The sequence below is a fragment of the Electrona antarctica genome, assembly GCF_951216825.1.
Source record: "Electrona antarctica genome assembly, chromosome: 9".
NCBI lineage: Eukaryota > Metazoa > Chordata > Actinopteri > Myctophiformes > Myctophidae > Electrona > Electrona antarctica.
The window spans coordinates 23,758,566-23,779,039 of record NC_136790.1 but is presented as its reverse complement, the minus strand read 5'-3'; the positions used below and the strand labels follow the sequence as shown (position 1 = coordinate 23,779,039).

At 42.2% G+C, this 20,474-nt stretch overlaps 1 protein-coding gene across 4 annotated transcripts in view; it reads left to right on the top strand.

The window, feature by feature from the left end:
- The window catches only part of LOC306930373 (synaptotagmin-2-like), a 55,868-nt gene extending 35,632 nt beyond the window's left edge, over nucleotides 1–20,236 (top strand). For 3 of the 4 annotated variants that reach the window (XM_079511307.1, XM_079511306.1, XM_079511308.1), the window contains 9 exons: nucleotides 8,081–8,333; nucleotides 8,492–8,649; nucleotides 11,150–11,284; nucleotides 13,947–14,114; nucleotides 16,569–16,736; nucleotides 17,180–17,297; nucleotides 17,540–17,673; nucleotides 17,883–18,100; nucleotides 19,271–20,236. In XM_079511307.1, the coding sequence (XP_079367433.1) occupies nucleotides 8,105–8,333; nucleotides 8,492–8,649; nucleotides 11,150–11,284; nucleotides 13,947–14,114; nucleotides 16,569–16,736; nucleotides 17,180–17,297; nucleotides 17,540–17,673; nucleotides 17,883–18,100; nucleotides 19,271–19,277 (1,335 nt within the window). In that variant the 5' untranslated portion in view covers nucleotides 8,081–8,104 and the 3' untranslated portion in view covers nucleotides 19,278–20,236. The remainder of the gene's footprint in view (nucleotides 1–8,080; nucleotides 8,334–8,491; nucleotides 8,650–11,149; nucleotides 11,285–13,946; nucleotides 14,115–16,568; nucleotides 16,737–17,179; nucleotides 17,298–17,539; nucleotides 17,674–17,882; nucleotides 18,101–19,270) is intronic. The other variant, XM_079511309.1, reaches the window with a different exon arrangement.
- Nucleotides 20,237–20,474: the final 238 nt, after the last annotated feature.

Here is a 20,474-nt window from a genome sequence, read left to right as displayed (position 1 = left end):
CACTTGTCGTCTTTGCTCGTTTAAATGGTGACAAGAAATGATATGATGGTCGGCTATACTGAGACAGATTGTTTCTCTCTCTCTCTGTCTGGGGTTTTAGCAGGAGATGAAAATCCTCAAAGCTTACTGCACTTGTGAGCTATGGAGAAATACACACATGCACTCGCTCACTCACGCACGCACAATCGCACATATACAGTACACGTACAGACTATATTTGCCTTGTCTTGATACCTCCTCGTCACTTTTTTTCAATAAGTGCATGCATGTTAACCACTTAAACCATATATCCCCAGTGGTCTAACCTGGTCCCCTGTACACCAACAGGGGACACTGACAAAGCTGAAAAGTCGACAAGCTCATAACACAATGTCACATGTTGTGAGCTTAGATCTGCTATGTTTGCACAATGTTCACATATTATGACATGCCCAGAATTGGGACGCTATAGGGTTCATGTGGTTGACCTAAAATCATTTATTTGAGGTAATATCAAATCAAGGAAAAGGGGAGATTGGGTGTACAGTAACGTACCTCTGTTGGTCCTGGGAAATCCATCCCGCTCACTGCCTGGTGTCTCATTGATTGTGTGAGAAATGGATCTATGCAGCCACTTCTGCAAACATGAGCACGCCACTGACGTTTTGTCTTTAGATTTCTTATTGTAATGATTAAAAGGGCGACCCGCCGACCATCTCTAAGGCATCTAGAAGTCTACATATAATCCCTTTTGGGTGGTGGGTGAAGATCCATTGCGAGTCGCAGGCACGGAAAACACATGCTAACACTTCAGTGATAGGTTACCATGCATTCTGAAGTTTATTACACACAATAATATATACAGTAATATATACAGTAGGACAATAGATCTATGACATCCCTAGTAGATTATGGAAACCATGATAAGAACAGAATGAGCAGGACCACGCTTGCATCTCATATCATATTGTACGTACAGTCAGTCCCTCTGATACAGTAGTAGACATCAATATGTTTATGCAGCTATATGTGTCAGGCAGCTGATGCCGTATTACAACACTTATGAACAAAGAAGCAACGCAATGAAGGCAACAGATATACAGTGGCCATGGGGGAACATTTTGTCAATTATTCTTAGCTATACTGAGTGGGTGTGTGAGTTGGAGATAGCTAAAGGCACTCTCCGTGTCAAATGTCATGGTCAAATGTGTCCCTAACTTATTTTCATTCCATAACTGGACTTTTATCCCACAATCTTTGTAACCCATTTCTACTGTGCCAATTTCCTAAACTGTAGTCCTGGGCGCTACTCTCCCTCTGCCAACCTGGGGAGAGCCCCGAACTGAGCTCATGCTTCCTTCAATGCATGAGGAGTGAGCAGGCCGCTTCTTATCACCCGACATGGGGGAGTTTCCCCAGTAGGAAGTAGCGCATGGAAGGAACACGTTATTCCAACCAGTTCCTTTCCCCTCCATCAGGCACACCGGCTGATCAGTATTAAGTTCGTTTCAGATCTGTTTTGAAAATACTAGTTCACCTAATTACTATAGTGTTGAAGTACTCTAGTCTGGTCTCTGTCTTGAGTTCACATTTTCATTTACTCGGACCAAGGGACTCGGGAGTCCACTCGAGTCACTACAATGCAATTCAATATTTTTTATTATACCGATATTACAGTATGAGGAGCCCAATTCAACTTTTCCAAATTTTTGGGGTGTTTTTTGCACTCCCCTATGTGTTTTCTTTGCCCACAAATACTCAATTTTGAACAATCAGGCTTTCTCATAATATAGCGCTATATTATGTACATATACCGAGATTCCCCTATATCTGTAGGGAACCGTCAGAGGAGTCTATAAGGGCTCGTTATTCGGGGAGGCCTTCTAGCCACGGATCTATATTTCTTCTTAGGAGCTGGGAAGGGAACGGAGCTGGTCACGTTTGAGTCTAAAGGATGTCTCTAGACACCTCCTTGCTCCTTTCTTATGCTTTCTTATATTCTTAATGATGTGCTTCTGCTTCTGTGCGCCATACTTTATAGGGTGACGTGACATCTTGGCCTAACGTCACGTTTTGGTCATATGCGTGATGTCATCTGTACGTGTATAATTCCTCCCCGTCTTCAGTCTTCAGTTCCAAATTTCAGCGCCTCCACAACATCAGGACGACTACTTTAGAAGCCAAACAGAAATGACATGAACTGGTTATATCAGAGTGGTGATTTAGGCTCAAACCATTAGAGATACATCTGAGGGACATAAACAATATGATATTAACCCTTGGACTGCCACCCCAATAGCAGCTTTTCAGTGCCTTCTACCAGCTCTATTCATGATCATCATTTGAATGCCAATAGAAAAATCTGTGATATACTCAATATATCTCATTTTAACGCGGCAAGCATAATGTATTAGACACCCAGTCCTGATGGTGGCGGTAACTTCACCATTATGCCGATTTTGACCGAATTGACTGAATCTGGCCGTCGTCATTTCCGGTTCAACGGTGTAAACATCCGCTATCTTTCTTCACGTGTGTGTTAAAGTGATCTGTGCCCCACTACGTGCGATCATTGTTTATTTTCATATCTAAGTCAAATTAAGCTCTAATTAAGCCCCGAATACGGCGGCTGGGATGAGGATCAGCGTCTCCAAATCTGAGGCCATGGTTCTCAGCAGGAAACCGGTGGATTGTGCAGTCCGGGTAGGGAATGAGGCATTACCCCAGGTGAAGGAGTTCAAGTATCTCGGGGTCTTGTTCACGAGTGAGGGGAGGACGGAGAAGGAGATCAGCCGGAGAATCGGAACGGCAGGGGCGGTATTGCAGTCGCTGTATTGCACTGTTGTGACGAAAAGAGAGTTGAGCCAGAAGGCAAAGCTCTCTGTCTACCGAGCAATCTTCGTTCCTACTCTCACCTATGGTCATGAAGTGTGGGTCATGACCGAAAGAATAAGGTCGCGAATACAAGCGGCCGAAATGAGTTTTCTTCGACGGGTGGCTGGCATCTCCCTTAGAGATAGGGTGAGAAGTTCAGTCACACGAGAGAGACTCGGAGTAGAACCGCTGCTCCTTCGCCTGGAAAGGAGTCAGTTGAGGTGGTTCGGGCATCTGGTTAGGATGCCTCGCGGGCGCCTCCCTAGGGAGGTCCTCGACGCACGTCCCACTGGGAGGAGACCCCGGGGCAGACCAAGGCGCAGTTGGAGGAAATACATCGACTCACTGGCCTTGGAACGTCTCGGAATCCCCCAGGAGGAAGTCACTAATGTTGCTGTGGAGAGGGAAGTCTGGAGCACTCTGGTGGAGCTGTTGCCCCCGCGACCCGACTACGGATAAGCGGTTGAAGATGGATGAATGGATGGAAGCCCCGAATATTGCAGGAGGTCTGGATTAATTAATTCACTACATCAAAACCGTCAACGGAAGTTCAAGGGTTAAATATTAAAACGTTTTTAAATGCATGTTGTAGTCGCTTTAACATTATAAGAGAGCTGTCTGACGCTTATAGATACCTGTCTTGTAACGGAGCGTATAACATAGAACTGGCCAGCCTGTAGTAAGCTATAATTTTGAGCTTTTCCAAAGTCAGTAAAATGTATTTGCAGTGTTTCAGATCAAGATTGTTTTCTGTGCCTATGAGAATAAGAAAATAAATGTGGTCTTGGTATCGACTGGGTCATGCCTCCCGTCGGTCTCGACTCTGATTCAACCCCTCCCACACTCGGTCTTGATTGGCCTTGCTTTAGGTGGACTTGCCTATAACACAACTTCCACATCTAGCCTATACCACACACATGCATTGAAAAAGATTGCAGTAGCAGTGACAATTTGTTATAAATGTCCACACACAGATAAAGCATACAGGGACACAAATATTTGAGTTGCAGTAAAGGTTACATTCACAAACTCATGGATATGTCCTCACACACCCTTCAACAAGCAGTCCTAGGCTGGATCACCAGGGGAAACTTATAGTCTTGCACTGCTGCTTGGTGTTGAAGCGCTCTCTGTACTTGTTCTCATGGTGCCTGGCACCCCGGTAGCTGTTCACGGGAGGGGCCGTCGGGTCGGCTGTACAACTACCATACATTGACGATGGTAGTTGACACACTGACACACACACACACACACACACACACACACGCACGCACGCACGCTCACACACACGCATGCACATGATCTTGTAAATGACTATACTGTACATGTATTCCCCTTATGTTTTGTATATTCTGCATTGAGATTTGAGTGATTTAATGTGAATAGAATTCCTTTGATGGTTGACGGCTGTCAAATCTCTCTGCTGCGTGTTGTAGTGAATGGTGTGGATAATTTTACAATCTTTCCTTTAGACTACAGCATCAACATCAACCACCTCCATCAGCTGTAAATGCTGTTGTCACTCATGGTGATGCAAATAACGGACAGGATAATGTGATGCTCACTTGCAGGCCTGAGAGTCAAATTGAGTTTGTCAGCTGTTTGCGGTGTATTGGATTTCGAGAGAATGGGAGGCATGGAAGACATAGGCATCCATCCTGCAGAGTTATTTCATCATACTTTGGTTTGTGGTCAGTCAGACTGACTGGAAGTCTCCATATCTATTAGACTTTAGTTTTGTTATGATATGTAGGTTTTGGGCATTGATATAAAACAGGACAACCTCCAAAAATGTGGCATATTTTCTGGCAGAATGTTTCAGTAGAATGTTACTTACCGGTATATTATTTTCTTCTTTTTATACTGTCTAGACCTGTGGCCGTCTGCCACCAGCCTACTTGGGAACAATGCAAGTTGGGAACCTATTATGGAATACCTGTCGTCATAGCACCCGTTTTAACCATCTGTCTGTGTCCCTTTTGTGCCCATATAATGGAGATCTCTGTATCTGTCTGCACTTGCACATAATCGGGTGAATGTGTACAGACTCATGGCTCAATTAACAGTCTGGATTTTGCTGTGTCGCTCTCATTTGGCAGGACAAACGTGAACATTATGCTGTCACTATGCCACTATTAAGAATATGCCCACAGAAAATATTGAGGTCTCCTTCAATTGGCAGAAGTGTAGTCTAATCAGAGTTATCAGCCAAAACATGAAGCAGCCTGTTATAGAGCCACCATGAGGTCAATTAATATAGACATACACAGGGACATATTGACAGGGGTGAAAACATAATCCTCACACCTGGCTGTTCTGGCCTGGTGGAGTTCTTTACTTGTATCCTAGGTGATGTCGGACAGAGACAGAGCCATAAAAACATCTCGTCTCAAAAGGCACAACATACTTTTGATTGTGCGAAAACGTGGTGTGCATTCACATAACTCAGACACTCATACACTTTGTGTGTATGACCATTGTACTGTGCACATACTTTCTGTAACGTTTGCCTGCCGCTATTTAAGTGTGTTCATTGTGCCTTTGTACTGTACTGGCTGGTGGTCCCGTCCTGCACAAATCATTACATTTCCTAAATGACATCCTTAGTGAATAGATTCTCAACAACTCTGTGTCCCCCTTTTACTGACCTTTCAAATGCTTTCAGACACTTAAAATGTCCTGGAAAGCATCTGTCTTATACTAGATTTTAGCTATAATATATACTGTAGCAACATACGTGTTTCAGAAAACTGGGATTTAGAAGGCCTTTTTAGAATCAGCCTTGGGTCTAATTGGGCCTTTTCGAAAGTCATCTGCTGTGTTAACTGTCCAGAAAGTGGTGCCATGGGGCTCTGTCCGTGGATAGTTTTTTTGGGACCGTAGATTACTATGAAAACCTGAAAAACCTGTCAATCCGTCAGTCCGTCCGTCACACCACCATATATGGCCGTCAGTCCGTCACACCTCGTGACACGTCACGCCACCATATATGGCCGTCAGTCCGTCATGCCTCGTGACACGCTCCATATATGGCAGTCTCCATATGGCAGTCTCCAGTATATGAAGATCACAACAGTGACCTCATCAAACCATGGATAGCCAATTATACATGGAGCAAACTGGATCATCACCTAGATCCGCATACAGTATATGGAGCCGGCCAGCAACTCTACAACTGACTTCAAAGCTCAAACCCTTAGATCTCCATATATGGAGCTGTCTTGTTCTGACATTCCATATGTTGATCCTTTCATCCTTCCCCACCCGTCCTTCCTCTTCGATGTCTCCCTTTTGACTGATACCTGTCCATTCAAACTCTAGACGGGCCCGCCCCAAAGTTATTAGTGTAACACCACCTGCGGGCCCTGCAGGTGGTGAAAACTAGAGTTCTCAACAACGAAAATAAAGGCCCGGCCCTACGTGGGCCCTCATCAAACACTGTACACTCAAAACACTGCCCCAGCTGCCACCCTTAGATCTCCATATATGGAGCTGACCTGTTCTGACATTCCATATGTTGATCTGACCTCATCAAACCCTGTACACTCAAGACACTCCATATATGGCCAGTACAGAATTCATTCCATATGTTGACCTGACCCCCCATGGCAAAGCGCCAGCGCTCGCCCAGCAGTCTGCCGCCACCTAGGCGGTAGCAAGCTACTTCCTACTGCTAGATCATGGCAATATCCTGTACATGCACACAAATCTCAAACAAACATAATCATTGTACCGTACCCTCTATATAGTATATAATAGGAGAGTAGGCTTAACTTAAAGGAGAATTCCCGGGGTAGCCGTTTTCTTACCGTAATCTGACGATAATATATCCATTAACCACTGGTAGAGGTGTATACTGTATCCTTCTCTAGCACAATGTAGCTCTGAGCAGGGAGTCGGTCGCCGTAGATGGAAGCCCATTTGGGACAAAACTCTGTGAACGCATTTCAGACATAATGAACGTCAGATATAAACGGAAAAAAAGGTTTTATCGAGCGATCTAAATATTTAAGCGATTTAGAGATGGACTCTCCGTGCACGGTTGGAGCTGAGGAGCGCTTGTCATGGAGTATTTGTTTCTTTTTCTTTTTTGCCTCTACCAGTGGTTTCTCGGTTAATGGATATTATCGTCAGATTTCCCTATAAGAAAACTGCTACCCTGGAATTCTCCTTTAACCTTAACTTTGCACAGGAGTCACCAGTCACTGGTACTGTACTGTACTTCGTCATTTATAAAGCCAAACTGAGACAGCTCCTCATATACAGTATATGCACTTTTTACCCTGCAGTACAATATCAATTATTGTCTACATTTTAAAAACCGTATACTGCTGACTGTTTTTTGAGTGGTGTAAACCACTCCAACAACTGGCTTTGTTAGTTTACGTGTCCACGTGTCAACGTGTTTGTTCGTACCAAAAAAATGAGCATGGTTGCTATGGTCACTCAGTTCACACGGGTGTGATTTCATTACGTCAGACATTACGTCAGACCACAGCTGATCAGGCTATATAATACCTTACACCACTCAGTTCACACGGGTGTGATTTTTTGTTGAGTGGTGCAAACCACTCCAACTGGCTTTGTACCCGTGTACCCGTGTTTGTTTGTGCCCAAAAAAATGAGCATGGTTACTATGGTCACTGACATTACGTCAGACCACAGCTGATCAGGCTATATAAGACCTTGCACCACTCAGTTCACACGGGTGTGATTTTTTTTTGAGGGGCGCTAGCCCCTTCTATATACAGGTTTAATGTTTGTTTTTAGTTCATTGTTTGTTTTAAAAACGCCATTGACAATGAAGAGAAATTAATGTTTTTTTTTGTCCCTAACACAAACCTTAAATCCCATGAACAATAAAACTAATTTAATGTTTGTTTTGACCATGTTTGTTTTACATCACCATTACATCACCTAATCATAGCAACATGAGTTAGACTTTAATATATTAGCGCCCCTCACTTCACACAGGTGTGATTTTTAATCTGTACTAATATTTATGTGCCTACCTTTGCTGATGTTTTTGGCCAGTTCTCTCTTGAAAAATAGATTTTTAATATCATTGAGACTAAACCTGGTTAAATAAATATTAAATAATAAATAAACTAAAGCAGAAATGAATTAAAAGGCAATGAACTTGATACTCAAATCTTTCTGATTCTAAAACGGTGTCTCCTGAGTCCTGATGTCTCCCGCTCTCCCATTTTGTCCTTGTGTGCTTCAGGGACTGAGTGCCTAGTCTGTCACAATGAAGTTTAACTTGTTCAAGAAGAAGCCAGAGGCCATGGTGGCTGCAGAGCCCACCGGGGCCACCACCGTGACAGGGGCCACCATGGCAGGGGCCCCCGCAGTCGTCTCCACCATAGTGGCCGACACTGCTCCTGGCTCTGGCTCTGGCAACGACACGGTGATCAGCAAGAACGACATGTTTGAAGAGATCAAAGCAAAGTTCTTGAATGAAATTGATAAAATTCCACGTAAGTTGCGTAACGATAATCCTGCCTCCCATTCGTTTAACACTCACAGAGGCTAAATTCTTCTGACATTGATCAAATGTTTGATGTAGCTTTGCCTCGATAAATTCCAGCGTAGGTTGTTTGACTTCAGTTCTCTCTGTGTGGTTTATATGTTCTAGTGCCTCCATGGGCTCTTATTGCCATAGCTGTGGTGGCAGCCTTGCTCATCCTCACCTGCTGCTTCTGCATAATCAAGAAATGCTGCTGCAAGAAGAAGAAGAACAAGAAAGGAAAGAAGGGAAAGGACGGCTTCAACATGAAGAACATGCAGGGCGAGGTATGAGTGCCTTGTGTTTCATACACACTCACCCGCAGCACCTAAGGGTGAATCTCAGGGTAACAGTCAAGATGTTTTGGCGTTACAGTGATTTCTAACTTTACCCAGATTGTTTTCCATTGTATTATTACGCTACAACCTGTTTGTGCATTTGTACGGAGCCCCTAAGTGGCCATGGTAAGTCCGGACAAGATATTATTTCGTCCGGACAAGATGTTATCTCGTCCGGACAAGTTAATATCTCGTCCGGACAAGATAATATTTCGTCCGGGCGAGATCATTTATTTTTCTTACCATGGTCACTCAGGGGCTCCGTACATTTGAGCTATATGTCAATGTGATTTACCGAGTTCTTCTTTTTGAGATGTGTTTAGCTAACATTCTTTGGTCTTTCACCAGCAGCTCTTTCTGTAGGCCAGACTTTGAAGGACACAAAGGAGAGCTCTCTTCCCCTTCATTTACTTGATGTTGTTCTGGTGGTCATTTAAATTTTAAAGTGTGACGTACTCCATTGTGGTATAGGCGGTGAAAAATGACACACACTGTTATAAGGTGGCAGGGTATAATGGGTAAGGGGCATGTGGAAAATGACCAGTCTTGTCCCTGGTGTGATGATGTCTTAGATATACTGCAACCTCTAGGGCAACAGATATACTGCAGGTGCAAGACCCACAGACACTTTTGAAATGAAGACAGACAAAAAAAACAGGGGATAAATCTTAGAAAAACTAATGATTAATTCCTTATTTAATACATTGGCATGCCCATGGAGATTTTCCTCCACACCAATGACAGTTAATTAAAACAACCAATTAATTGTGTCCGCAATGTGAATAACTGTCCCTGGCTGGACACGTGACAGGGTAATTCCTCAGCACAGAAAATGAGTGTGTCATTTCTCATCCTGTTTGTGGTGGTGGTGGTATAAGTGGTGTTACTGGTGGTGGTGATGCTGACTGCCTTTTTTTTGTAGCGTGTTTGGTCCTCGTGTCTTGTGAGTTGAACCTCTCCCTCTCTCTGCTCTCCTCCTTTTTCCGCTTTTGTGTCTGTCTTGTGTGTGCCTCGTGTTTCTTGACTGTGGTGGACCCTATAATCTACGGTAGGTGGATAGCTCACACTGAAGCTAGCTCTCTTGCCACTGGGCGGAGAAGGGTTTCATGGAATGAAAGTTGTAGCTTCCTTTACCTTTTTCCCCCCAATCTTTTTTATTATCATTTTTTTATTTATAATTTTGGTTATGACAGCTTGAGAATGTAACAATTGGAAAGCTATGATGTGCTCCATAAACCCCAGAGAGGAGAGTCTAACCATCTAACACATTGTTCCTGAGACAATGTATCTGTATATGTAAACTCACACCAATATTAAAAGTATTGGATCAAGACGTGATAATGCAAGACACGTTTAACACGATTAATCTATGCATGTGGTAAAAGAAAAAAGGGCATGGTTGGTTGTTTGGGAGACAGTGGAACGCTACTAATAAAGCTGCATGAAAAGAAAAAGGAAATGTTTTTTTTGATTGCACCAGAACTGTTATACCCAAGGCTGGCCTTAGATAAAGCAGGAGCAGTGAGCAAAACCTGGCTTGAAAAGAATTACACAAACACTACAACGTTTTTACCTTGGAAATAGTGACTGCAATAATTCAAAAAACAAAACAAAAAAAGAAAAACTAAGCTTGCTGTGCCCAAATCATTAACCATTTACTGTAATAATAGTGAGCTGAGTAGAGAGTGGCGTTATAAATCTTATTGCATATCAAGGTATACAGGCCCCTTTTTGCAGTAAATAGTTCTGGACATAATCTTACTGCAAAAAACATGCCTGGTGAATTAAAACACAAATTGAACTCCAGTTGCAAATAAATAAAATACATGGTCGGGTCACTATCTGAAAGCCCTGTCTTGCCCTGAGAAGTATGTCTTATTTTCCTATCATTCTATTGGCATTGGCTGTTGTTAGCTAGTTCCTTAAGGGTTCTCAGTAAATGTACGCATGTTCATTCTGTGAAATCAAAGATTGTAACAATCTGCACCTAATATGATCAATATTAGTATTAACAAAATATCAATAAAATGAGAAAACAAAACAAAAACAAGGTGTTATCAGATTTCATTGAAAAAGGATCAAATTTCTTCTCCCTCTGGGTGGAACTAGCATGCAATACGTCCACTGTCTCTGGCTGACTCTGTCACTGAACGGCACAAGCATGTTGAAGGAGCTGCCAAATGGGAAAAAATAAATAAAAGAACACACAGTGAAGACGGGAGGTGTACTAACACAATTATTAATGAATCGCCCATAGACGTTTGCAAAGTTATAACTGCTCAATCCGACTGAATTACACGGTATGCCATCAGGTGCCTCAGGTGCCGCTCTACATAAACTCCTGGAGGCCCAGTGTCTGTGGCATGCTGTTATGGGGCACTCCCATCTTCTGACACCTGGTCCCCTTTGCCTTTGACACTCTCTATGTTGTGTCATCTTCACACCACAGAAACACCAGGAAGATGATGACGAGGAAGGAGAGACTGGACTGACAGAGGAGGAGAAGGAGGAGGAAGAAGAGAAAGAGGAAGAGAAACTGGGAAAGCTGCAGTATTCAATAGAGTATGACTTTGATAACACAAAGGTCTGTGAATCATTACTTGTCAGTTGTCATTTCATATTTCTGTTTCTTCTCAGCATTTTTGAGGGGCGGCTATAATGTAGTGTTTTGTCCCACAAACATAATGCCATTGACAATGAATGGAGAATTTACGTCATACGTGTCTGAACGAAATGATGATGACTTACGATGATAAGAGCTTCACATGAGTGTGAAGACCTGTTTGAAGTGAGTGGTGCAACAGCGCCCCCTGTTGGTACCCTAAACATACATATGGACATACAGACAGACTGACATAGGGAGGGACAGACATTGCTGTTTCTAGGAGTGGTTGCACCACTCAAAAATCACAACCATGGGAGGGAAGGAACTGGTCGGAATAACGTGCTCTACGTCCGACCGGGGAAACTCTCCCCTGTCAGGTTAAAAGAAGCAGCTTCGACTCCTCATGCATAGAAGGAAACATGAGGTCAGTCTCAGTCTCAGTAACGGTGCTGCTACCGATTAATAGACACCAAAACACACACAGTCACACTGGAGCGGTTAGCACCGCTCACAAAAAAAAGCTATACAGGGAGTAATTTATCTCTACAATATTCAGTAACTCTATCATCATTACAGTGGATGTATGAGGCTGGGGTGTGCTGAATCATTCAAGAGGATTGTTTGTTACATGCTTGCTCCAAAAATAAAAAATAATCTTATTAAAGCTATACTTAATAGACTTGCAGAATTACCTTGTGCTCTCACATTTAGGTGAATATTATCCTGCAATATATGATGTTAGCAGGAAAATTTAGAGAGGTGGCGATATGCCCTGGAAAGGAGAGGAATGAAGGTAAGCCACAGCAAGACAGAATACATGCGTGTCAATGAGAGGAACCCAAGTGGAACAGTGAGGTTACAGGGAGTAGACGTGAAGAAGGTGGAGGACTTTAAGTACTTAGGGTCAACATTTCAGAGCAATGGAGAGTGTGGAAAAGAGGTGAAGAAACTAGTGCAAGCAGGTTGGAATGGGTGGAGAAAAGGTGTGATGTGTGATAGTAAAGTATCAGCAAGAATGAAAGGGAAGGTGTACAAGACGGTGGTGAGACCAGCTATGTTGTATGGTTTAGAGACAGTCGCACTGAGGAAAAGACATGAAGCAGAGCTGGAGGTAGCAACGACTAAAATGAGGTTCTCTCTGGGAGTAACAAGGACGGATAGGATCAGGAACGAGTACATCAGAGGGAGAGCGCATGTCAGATGTTTTGGAGATAAAGCCAGAGAGGCCAGACTGAGATGGTTTGGACCAGTGGTGTCATGCTCGTAGAACGCAGTACCACGCCGTGGTACCAGTACTTTTTTGACGTGCACACGCAGGGACGGGACGGAACGGTGCATGTGCGTGCTCGCTGGAACGCGTCCCCCTAGATTCAAGAGAAGACGCACCTAATCAACCTCGCGTCACCAGACTTTCCAAGACGCACCAAGTACCCAGTGGTGTAGGTTTAGAAACCCCCCCCCCCCCTATTTTCACGCCGTGTCAAGTACAGCTTTAACTGTTTATACCTGAGCGCATGTAGCCTATACGGTAAGCATGCACACTTACAGCAGTAGGCTATGGCTCCAGTAGGCTACTGCTGCTGTGTGGTGTTCTGCACACAAGAAGAATGCCTCCTCCTCCATCAAAGAACAGATTCATTCGTCCAAAGCAAACTTTTTTGTTTCGCTAGTGTGCAGTAAATATGTTTGTCTGACTATTTTAAGTCTACTTTTGTGTTTGTGTCTAAAACTCACACACTATTTAACATTAGGCTTAGGCTATATCAGCTGTTCTGTGTGCATGCCGCGGTGCGCACATGCATGCGCGTGCGTGCATGTGATGTCATTAAAACGCTGTGGTACCAGTAAAAAAAAACACCATGACACCACTGGTTTGGACACGTACATAGGAGGGATAGTGAGTATATCAGTAGAAGGATGTTGAGGTTGGAACTGCCAGGCAGGAGGCCTAGAGGAAGACCAAAGAGAAGATTTATGGATGTAGTGAAATATGAAATGAAATTTGGTGTGAGAGAAGAGGAGGCAGAGGAAAGGGTGAGATGGAGGCAGATGAATCGCTGTGGCGACCCCTGAAGGGAAAAGCAGAAGAGCATTCAGAAACATGCTGGTGATATTACAGCAAATCCAGTCAAACAATATGCAGGCAACATTAAGCATCTACTGTACAAGACACTGTTATCCAGTGACTTAGAAAGTATAATGTTACTATTTGGCCTAAACCCTTGAAGAAACGGCAGGGTAAATCATTTAAAAATATTTACGCAAGTGACAAATTAACGAGAATAGGAGGTAGACATCAAGCTAGCATCTGTCTATTTGCTATAAACAACATCTAAATAACATTCTTAGCATTTTGGTCAAGCAAACATGTGTCTCTAAACAATATTATGTCAGCAAACCAACATAGTGCATATTACTGTATAAAGATACAAGGCAAATCACGACAGTCTGAAGAGGTATGTTCATATTGTGGTCTTATTCCAGTCAAATAAAAAGTGATTGAGTGAGGTTGTCAGATGATATTGTATAACCTAACCAATGTGTGGATTTCCTTGGGCAGCAGTGAGATGGACGAGTGAGGTGAATGAACCCAGAAATGGGTGTCTCTCCACTGACCTGCTCCCCATTTATTTTACTATAGCTCACAGTCGGCATCCTTCAAGCGGCAGAACTAATCTCCATGGATGCAGGCGGAGCCTCTGATCCTTACGTTAAGGTCTACATCCTCCCGGACAAGAAGAAGAAGTTTGACACCAAGGTCCACAAGAAAACGCTGAACCCTGTTTTCAATGAGACATTTGTATTCAAGGTAGGTCCCTTTGACTTGTACGGTATACCTGCAATTTGGAGGACAATTAGTTTATTGTACTGTACAGAGACACAATACAAAAAACACAATGGGCCTGATTCACTAAGCAAATTTACGCCCAGGTGTAAATAAAGTGACTAAAGGAGGGTGTATTTTCAGTACGATCAATCTCACGTGCCATTCATCAAAGGTGGCGCACCTGCCTTCATCTGTGATGAAGCTTACAACGCTGAACGTGGTACTCCGCACTGTATGAACTTGTGGATCAGCATATTTTGGCAAGCAAGTCTCTCGCAATGGATGAACTGACTGAACGTTATAAAGTAGACTCGAGTCGCTACTCTAGTTAATCTATTTAAAGGTATATTCAGTGATTTCACTTAATTCAAATATCACTTGTTTTTTTGTTTTGTTGTGATAATCCTCCCTACTATAGAGTGTGCTGACCATATAAGGAGTTCCTCCCTGTCCCCAGTTAACCCCTGGGGGTAAAAAAAACGTAGGTTTTGTTTTTGGCTAGGTGGCTCAGCCTTCATCCAATCAGGATAGAGAGGGCCCTCTGCCAATCATGATCGAGCGGGGGCGGGTCTTGGTGTGCGTGCTGTTGGCCTGTCGCGTGTCCCCCCACTGTAGTGCGTGCATGTGCACATCTTGTTACCGGGGCGGACCGTGGGTTTTTCCAAATCACCCAAATCACTGAATGCTCCTTTAAGTTCAACCTCAAGACCAAGCCAGGCTATTGGCAAGGATATTATAAAAGCCCCTATCTATTGAACAGTTGCTCACTCACCTTAATTTGCAGAGGTAAAAAAGACATGATGTTTTTTTTATCAGAGCTGCATTGATTTATGAGGGGAAGTCCGTCTTTTGGATTAGGCTACTATCATATCACCGTCTGTCGGATTGCCTGGCGAATGGATTTGTTCTGGAGTCTGGACACGTAGCTATTTCAACCATATGGTATATCCTTCCTTATTGGAGGTGAGTTGGCTATAGGCCTACTAGTATGAATGCGTTCATTTGATGATGTCGTCATCAATAGTATTCAAATGATTCGCGGGACATTTGGAGTTAGTTGCCACTTGGCATGATGGAGGTCCAATAGGCGAACCTGGCCGTTTGGTGCCGAGCCATGCCGTTCTGGCACTAACAGTAGCCTATTATAAATTAATAGGACAAAAAAGTTTGGCACATCATTCTGTGCCCAGCGAGGCAGCCGGCAGCGACATTAAGGCATGATCTTACCTTTCGAGGAGAGCGCTGGAGAGCTGGATTAAAACTTTGGCTGAGTGACTGGCCGACTTGATGACCGACGCTGATGCCATTCAATAATGTGGACTTCTACTTTATATATAATTAGCCCTAATGTCTGTCAGTCTGTCAGACCGTCATCGATTTTGGTTATATATATATATATATATTTTATGTATTGAGTCCAATGTTGGGCACGCATAGCCTACAGTACATATTATTTTGAGGTTTGTGACTATTCATTGATTCAACATGAAGACTAAAGCATGCTAAATGCATTCATGCTTTGATCCCGACCCTGATAAGTAAGCCTTGGACTTGACTTGAGAATGGCCATAGTTTGCGCTCAAAGTCACAGTGAAAAAAGAATGATTCCACTATTCCACACCTAACATGGGAATGGTCGGAAATCTCGGTACACTCAAAATATGAGCATAAATCGCTTGATGAATCGGGGCCAATACTACTATATCCTGTCTTGTGTTTTGCTGCAAATCCACACTACTGTATGTCATGAACCACATGAACCCTTGCGTCCCTATTCTGGGGCAAACATTCAGTGAAAATAGTAGTTAATAGTACCTATTTTTTACAAGGGGAAAAAGGAGGGTACCTAGGTATAGAGCTCTGGGGTACCCCAGGCAAATAAATAAGTGGTTAAGTAAATATTTAGCATCTCCGATGGTTTTGTGAAAAGCTACTGCCTGCCTGTCTCTCTTGGCGTGTGGACATGATGGAACCACCACACCCTGTCTGCTTTCTCTGGCTGCTGTGTACCCAGTACCCACTAGCCCATCCTCTCTAATGAGGTCCTCTGAGACTCCAGATGCAGCTTTAGGTCAGAATGGAGGCAGTGTTTATCTGACAACTGGTACCAGCAGAATGAGTCCTTTTCGCTGTTCTCTCCCAAGTGACTCTAGAGAGAGTAACGGCTTTTGTACAGCCTTCATGACTTTTTCATTTTTTTACCACATTCATTTCAGTTATTTTGTACTTCATGTCTCTTTTGTGATTCCAGTGAAAGGCTATATACCAAGAGCACAATATCTAGATGGAGCTATTTTTCTCATTCATGGAAGGACTAGGACATAAGTAATCTTTTAATGCAGAATGCATCAAATATCCTCTTTCCACAGCTAAAAGAACACAACATTTTCAAGTGATTCTGAACTATTAATGTCTGTTTTTATCACATCATCATAGGTCCCCTATGAGGAACTGGGTGGGAAGGTATTGGTGATGTCTGTTTTTGACTATGACCGATTCTCCAAACACGACATTATTGGAGAGGTGAAGATCCCAATGAACAGCATTGACCTAGGAAAACCCATAGAAGAATGGAAGGATCTGGACAGTGCAGACCAAGAAGAGGTGCTGTTAACATTACAAAAAATATACAGAGCTACAAGCTCACAACACATTGCAATGTGACACCTGTGGTCAATTTGTTGATATATTTAAAAATGTGTTATTATTATTATTTTTTTAACTGGCACTCAAGTAGTATTTATAAAATACTGTAATTTACCTGTCAGTATGATATGGTCAAACATGATTTTTGAGAATGCATTGGGTGTTTAAGTTAAATAACTCAGAAACTACAAAACATTTCAAAGTAAAAAGTACCAGCTTGTGTCTCCACAGTAAGCTGAATTATAAAAAGTGTGAATGGAGTTTCTAAAAAACAAACAAAAAAAACATGATTTTTGATATCTCAAAGCAGTTTAATGAACTATTAGTATTGCCATTTTCTAATGAACATTTGTTCACTTGTTTGTCCCTGACTACCTGCATCCAACTGCTCAATATTTTAGCCAGAGAAGCTTGGAGATATCTGCATCTCCCTTCGTTATGTGCCAACTGCTGGTAAACTCACTGTCTGCATTCTGGAGGCCAAGAACCTAAAGAAAATGGACGCCTGTGGATTGTCTGGTACAGAAATACCATACTTATGTATTTCAAATCCCCGATTTTGTTTGTTTCTCTCTCTCTTTCTTTCTTTCTTTCTTTCTTTCTTTCTTTCTTTCCTCTCCAATGCTTCACGTGTTCCTATTTGGATTTGTGTTCCTTACCAAGGACAGAGATGAATTTTGTGTATAAGTTGATTTGTGAACAAAGTTGAGGTCATTGTTAAATGGATTAAACCTCTGAACGATAATTGACTTTGACTGCAGATCCTTACGTGAAGATCCAGCTCTTGCAGGGAGGTAAGCGTCTGAAGAAGAAGAAGACCACAGTGAAGAAGAACACACTGAATCCATACTACAATGAATCCTTCAGCTTTGAAATCCCCATTGACCAGATGCAGGTACATTAGAGCCTTTGACATGGCATATCGTCACTGTCAGGCAGAAACCTTGCATCTCCATATTTCAATTTATGTTTTTATGTTGGGTGTCTTTGTTCCAGACCTTTTTCTATTACCTTCTCTAATCTCTACACATTGGCCTTGAAAATCATATGCTAATGCTTTGAAAAGGGAAGAATGTTTGAATTCCTCTTTTGTGCTCCTCTCAGAAAATCTTGGTGGTGGTGACGGTGTTTGACTATGACAAGATCGGAAAGAATGACGCCATCGGGAAGGTCTTTATGGGCAGCAAGGCGTCTGGCTTGGGTCTGAAGCACTGGTCTGATATGACGTCCAACCCACGCCGCCCCATCGCCCAGTGGCATCCATTACAGCCCGAAGAGGATATCGATGGCGAGCTGGCAAAACTGGCTGCTTCTGGCAAGAAGTAACTAACTTCAACAAAACTAACTAACCGACTAACTAACTCAAACCCCCCAACCCTTACATGTACTGCATGAAAACCCACCACTTGGCTATGGGTCGTGACCTCTCGGATCTCTGATCGGCAAAAAAGAACTTGTAGAATATAAGTGAAAAAAAGAAGAAAAAAGAGAGAAACATGAATAGTACTTTTTAAAGCACCGCCACATTTCACACAATAATGCAAGCAAGACTGAATGACTGGGTGACTGCTTTGTGGAAGGCAGACTTTGGAGTGTTTGTTTCAGTTGAACTTGCCTTTAGAAACAGATTCTCAGGTGGCTGACATGTGATGACAGGCTAAATGGAAGCAATGCAGGAAATCAAGCTTTGTTTAGTTTTTAGAGCATTATGCATGCTTTACTTAGTGTCCCACTGCTCTCCATACACCATGCCCAATATTATAACTTGCTAATAGTGTCCCACTGCTCTCCATACACCATGCCCAATATTATAACTTGCTAATAAGTGTGCTATAACTTTCAGTAGAAAGTGCTGTAGTATTGGGCTATTTCTTGCATAAAATCTGTATTAAATATATTAATGTAAAAGGTTTAATTGAGATTGAAGTTAATGCAGGAATCCAGTTTGGAGTGTTTTTAAAGATGTCCAGGAGATTGCCTTCATTTCACCAACTCTGTTACAGTATATTCCCATTTGAGAAGATGCATAATAGCATATGGCAGGGAAAACATAGTTCTCTCAGTTTTCTTTTAGTTTTTTATTGTCAATTATTTGTCATCAGTTTCTCAGTCCATGATGCCATGCATGGCATGTCTATATTTGCTCCATGTCTTCTGATAGACCCACGTTGAGACCAGTGTATGGGTGCCTTTCCTAATTTGACACATTGTGAAATACAGTACGCACAGAGTTCGGTAGTTTTATTGGTAATTCAGAGCAATGCGATTTCTCTACGCAATGTGTTAATTAATGCTCCATTGTACTGCCGTGTCACACAAAATGTACAATCTACAAGCTCAGAAAGTGTCGCAAATGCGACCCATTGTGAACTTGTAGAAAGTATAAATCAGGCTTAAAACTCGTCTCATAGTGAATCTGTGGTCTACTCTGAACTAGACTTTAATAGGGAAAGATTTTACCTGGGTAAACCTAATCCTTTTCTTTCTTCCAGGAAATAAAACGTCTGGGTTTCCGAGGCTAACCTCATCCTAACAGGGACACTATGAATGTTCTACAGTATGACATCTATCTTGAGCTTTGCAAGGATGATGGAAGGCTTACCAATGTTGTTTTAAAATCATTACAACTTTAATTTTGTTATGTTTTGGCACTTTTATTTTGATATCCATTGAACCGATCTGCTCATTGTGACAGTTGATTATATCATTATATCAACTTGTGTTGTTACACACTTACACACTACAACTTTAATCAGCTGATATTTGCTGGTGAAACAACAATGTGGGGATTTCTGTGAAAGGGATGATTTTTATAGAGAACTGCATATCATTTGAAATGTTAAGATGTATAGTTCTTGCACTTTCTAAGGGTGTATTAAATCAATGCAACAGGTGGGTTTGTATAATCTGGACTTGACACATACTATGAAATCTTGTTGACCACCACACATAATGTGTACAGTAGGCATATATACAGACGCACTGTATATTTACAATGCCATTTGCTTGAAACAAATGGAGCTGCAAAAAACAAAGAAAATATATCTTTAAAAAAATACGAGCATGTATCATGCTTTGCTGTATTTCATGTTGTTTGGATCGCTTACCATTCACTCATTGGCCATAATGCTGTTTGTACCTGACCCCAAAGTACTGCAATATGGCAGTCTTTCAACCCAGAAACATTGTATTAGTTTGATGTGCAGAGGCTGTGGTATTGTTACTGGAGTTGAAAATGGTTTTGCACATAGGCTGATCGGTAGGATACTGATTGGCACCTTTGCCTCTGAGCTCCGTCTCACTTTCTCTCTTCCTTCTCTCAAACTTGTACATCAGTCAGATTTGTTAATAGCGCATGTAACTACAAAACTGTAAATAGCAGCATGTTTTAAAGAGGAACCATAATTAAATTGTGTATTTGTGTTTGTGTTCTCTGTCACTTTGATAATAAAATGGAGGAAAACAAATATGCACTGACTTGCAATGTTTATGTATTTTTCACTGAATGACTAGTATGAGACTTTAATATGGCCATATGTCTAAATAATCTCATTTTGATTTCACAGGCTGTTTTCAAGCCTGGAATTATGTCAGGGTTTCTTTTTTTAATCTTTCCACTTAGCTTGCACGCTTGTTTGAACATGTTTGTCAACATTTGTATGTGTCTATTGAGGTCTGTCAGTATACAGTATGTCT